We start from the raw sequence: 4,086 nt of genomic DNA on the forward strand, positions 1-4,086 counted from the left end.
TTCTGCTACTGTTTTTGCGTCTGTCTTGTAAAGTCCATGCTGCTCTCGAATTCTCTGTGGCCGAGGATGATCATGAGCCCTGGACCTTCCGACCTCCATCTCCTAAGTGCTGAGATGAATATCCTGTAGTTTGCTATGGTTATTTTGTGGGTTCTTCTTTCTTCCACCCTTCTCCATCCCTTTTCTCCACCCTTTCAGCCCCTTAACACTAGATAATAGAGAAAAAGGGATAAAGACAAAGGAAAGAGATCCCTGAAAAAAGTCAAGGGTAGGAAAAGAGGCAATGTCATCATTAAACTACTTACTGTTGACGAAAGGTATTGAATTTCTTAAGGCAAATTTGATCTTCACCATCCGCATATCTAATTTCTTATTTTTCTTATTGTTGTTGTTGCCTCTTCTTTGCACACAACTGCTTAGAAAGCCATGACCAACAGCAGCCAACAATCAATCAACCACCCAGCTCTTCTCAGAGCCTTAGCATTTTGGAGGGGCTCGTGGGGAGATTCTCAGAGCTCTAGCATTTTTTAGGGGGGGGGTTGGTGGGGAGAGGCTGCTGTGAGTTTATTTTCTGCTTTGTGCAAGACACAGTTATGGGGTCAGGAAAACTGTGCTGTGAACCAAGAGGGAACTCTCTCCAGCTTCTGTTGGTGTCTGTTGTTCAGCCTTCCTAGTTTACAGGGAGGATTGAGAAGGTGGGCTCTGGCCTAGCACCACTTAAACTTGGGCAGGCTGCTTTTGCCGACAGGTCAGGACTGGGCCCTGGTATTGGTCTGGCCAGGATGGATGACTGGCTGCTTCTACATGGTTTCAGGAGCCAGGCCACAGGCGATTGGGCTTCTGGAGGCCTGGGGAGATTCTGCCGAGTGCTCAGGCGACTCCAACACTGTGGCCATGAATGGGAGGGTGGATTTCCCAAAAAAGAAGCTGGCCTACCAGTGGCCAGGGTCAGCCTTGGGAAGACCTGGGGAGAGTGGAGCACGGTGTCCCCTGGGTACGCGGCACTTCTGCCAGAGTTGTTGCTGGACGAGGAGTCCAGGCATCCTGGATAGTAGTCATGGGTAGCCACAAGTGAGCCACTGGAAGAGATGGCTGCTGTGTTTCAAGGCTCACCAAGGTGCAATGGGTCTTTGGTGTAATGGGGCGCTAGGCAGTGGAGCCCATTTGCAAAGATAACCCACAAAACACCACTACTTTAGGACCCTCGTGCTGAAAAGTCCCCAGAATTCCAAATGTCACACAACTGTCCAAACCACCCTCAGGTGGTAAAATCACGCCCCTACTAGAGCCCGAGGCAAATCATAGTCAGCTGCTGTGGACAATCTGAAGCAGCCCCGTATCCCACACTTGGAATGAAATTGAAAACATATTCTTATAATATTTCCATGTTTTTTAAAGAAACCAAAACTCCTAAACTGTCATTACACAAACCTATGCCACCACACCCAATTTGACCTTCTATATTGGTCTTTGCTACTTTAACTCACCTTTCTGGTCCTGGAGAAACTTCAATGCTTTTTTGGACTATTTAGGCCATAGTGGTCTCGTTTGTGAGCTGAAGTAGACCTGCTTTTCAGGCACCCATGGGACTGCTTGTTGAGGCTCTTACTTCACTGCCCTGGCCAGGACCTGTGCTGCAGGGGCACTGAGCCAGGGACAGAGTTAATGGGAGAGTGGAACAAGAGGTAGGCTGAGATATCCCAGGACATCACACAAGCCACAGCAGTTCAAGACCTGGGCCCCAGGGCTGCAGGAGCGGCCTGCTGCCCACCACCCACCAGGGAAGTGCTCCATTCCAGAACTCTGAGCACCTCATGTTCTGTCTCCTTCTAGGCAATACTGACAAGAGAGAACCTCTTCCTGCTGATGGCTCATATCAACATCTCCTTGTCTCTTTCCTTTACATTTCCCTTCTGCTCTTTGTCCTAGATTTCTATGACTTCCTACCTTGTCCCATACATCACAAATATTTCCTCCTGGTACTTTGTTTTTTATGTTACTTATGGTTTTCTTTTCTTTTTAATATTTGTTTGTTTGTTTGTTTGTTTGAGACGGGGTCTTTCTACATAGCCAAGGCTGTCTTGGAACTCACTATGTAGACCAGGCTAGCCTCAAACTCTCACAGAGATAGGCCTGCCTCTTCCTGCACTATCACCCCAGTGCTAGTATTGAAAAGACTGGCTACTCATATATGGCTTTCTTAGATTTATTTTGTTTTATTTTTATGTGTATGAATGTTTTACCTGCAGGTATACATGTGTGCTATTTGAGGGTCTGGTGCCTACAGAAGCTAGAAGAGGACATCAGATTCCCCGGAACTGGAGTTACAGATGGGAATAAATCACCCTGTGGGTGCTGGCCACCGAACCTGAGTCTTCTGCAAAAGCAACAGGTGCTCTTAACTAGTGAGCCATCACTCCAGCCTGTCACGTTTTAAAAAGCTGTTCAAAGGGGTCTTCTCTCATGTCTGTGGCCCTTTCTTTGAGCCACAGTGAGAGCACCACTTCCTGTGTGCAGGTAAGGCTCCCACTTTCTCCCAACACTTATTCATGTCTCACATCCGATCCCAAGTATGAGGGAAAGAGGTCAGTCTCATCTCCTCACGCATGCTCAGAGTACACCCCCAAGGACTCTTCCCTAGAGATGCACAACATCCTCTTTGTCCTAGGTAGATCCCAGTGCCCTTGGCCTGTTTCTGGATCCCTTCTCTATCCCAAGTCCATCTCTCCCCTCTTGTTCTGACCCAAGGCCAAGGTCATCTCTGGAAGAACTGGTGAGCTGGTACCTTTGCAGACCTTGTCACGGTTTTCTGGCTGTCTCTGAGGATCTCACAGAGTAACCCTCCTGAGTCATGGCAAGATCTATGGATGTGATGTGCAGTGGCCTTTAGCTTCTCTCCATTGCTTCTCTTCTGGAACTGAAGGAGACCTTTGGTCCTGTCCCTCTGTCTCCCTCTGATAGTCGATACTGGGCCACACCCAGCTCTCACCCTTGTGAATGGGTAAAATTCCTAGGCAAGGCCAGGAGTGACGTTTTGGGTTTTTTTGTTTTGTTTTGTTTTTTGTTTTTTTTTTTTTCCCTTGCTGCATTGTCTTGTAGCCTGTGGTATTGTTTGCATGCACAATGAGCATACTTTCCCCTCCTGTGTGGAACAGCCAAGTCACTCCCAAAGCCAGGTTTTTAAAAGCAGGAGCCACATCTCCCATAGATTTCATCGAGGAGGGGAGGGGCAGGCTTCAGTCTGCAAATTACAGCTCGGGTGCTTTAATATGCCCTAAAAATACCTCCCATTTGCATCTCCTGCCAGCCAGTGTTTAGGAGACTGTTTCACTTGAGGATTCCTGGGGCAGCGACAGGGACGGACAGGCTGTTGCTGAGGCTCCTTCCCCGGTTTCCTCTCGTTCTGCTCCAACTCCAGCGCACCTTCCAGGAAGAGAGGAAATCTTCCTGCGAGTGCAGGAAGCGAGATTAATGCTGACAAATGGAGCAGCCTCTGCCCTGCATGTCAGCTCCTGGGTTTTTGTCTTCCTTTTTATAATAAAGAAAGAGTTTCATGATTGTTTTTTTCCCCCCTCATGGCTAATTTGAGATTCCGGTTATTTAAGGAGCCAGAGATGGAAGCCGATGACTCAGCCCCTCCACGGGGAGGGATTTCCTTAAAAGACCTCTCAGTTTGTGGGAGCGTGGACCAGTGTGACTGTTCACAACTTGCTCCTCACGCCTGGAGCTGCCCGCTCAGACACCAGACCACGTGGCAAACAGCTCGCTGGGTCTAAAAATACTGTGCCTGCCCATCACAGCAGCTTCTGTTCACGGAATGGACAGAAGCCACAGCTTGTCTTCGTCTGCTGGAGGGCTCTCTGAGCATCTGGGAGCAGTGGCACTACACCTGGCTGCACAGCCTCTGGACACGCTGCTGAGCCTGACCCTGTCCAAGTCTGTCCCCTCAGCTTGTTACCCACAGCCAGCGGACCCACCCGGTGTGATGTTTCTGTCATAGCTGTCAGATGGGCTCTTTGGTCCTTTGGGAGCTGTGGACCTTGCAGAGACAATGAGTTTTTCTAGCCTGTGCTTTCTGTCCCTGGC

At 49.0% G+C, this 4,086-nt stretch overlaps 1 protein-coding gene across 1 annotated transcript; it reads right to left on the reverse strand.

Annotated features, from left to right (window-relative positions):
• Positions 1 to 542: 542 nt before the first annotated feature.
• Positions 543 to 1,102, reverse strand: Gm51791 (predicted gene, 51791; the record flags this gene model as incomplete). The annotated part of the gene is made up of 1 exon (XM_030245426.1): positions 543 to 1,102. A coding segment is annotated over one exon (432 nt), but the record flags the coding sequence as incomplete, so codon positions are not given.
• Between the last annotated feature and the right edge of the window lie 2,984 nt (positions 1,103 to 4,086).

The sequence above is a fragment of the Mus musculus genome, chromosome 10 (genome assembly GCF_000001635.26).
Source record: "Mus musculus strain C57BL/6J chromosome 10, GRCm38.p6 C57BL/6J".
NCBI classification, from domain to species: domain Eukaryota; kingdom Metazoa; phylum Chordata; class Mammalia; order Rodentia; family Muridae; genus Mus; species Mus musculus.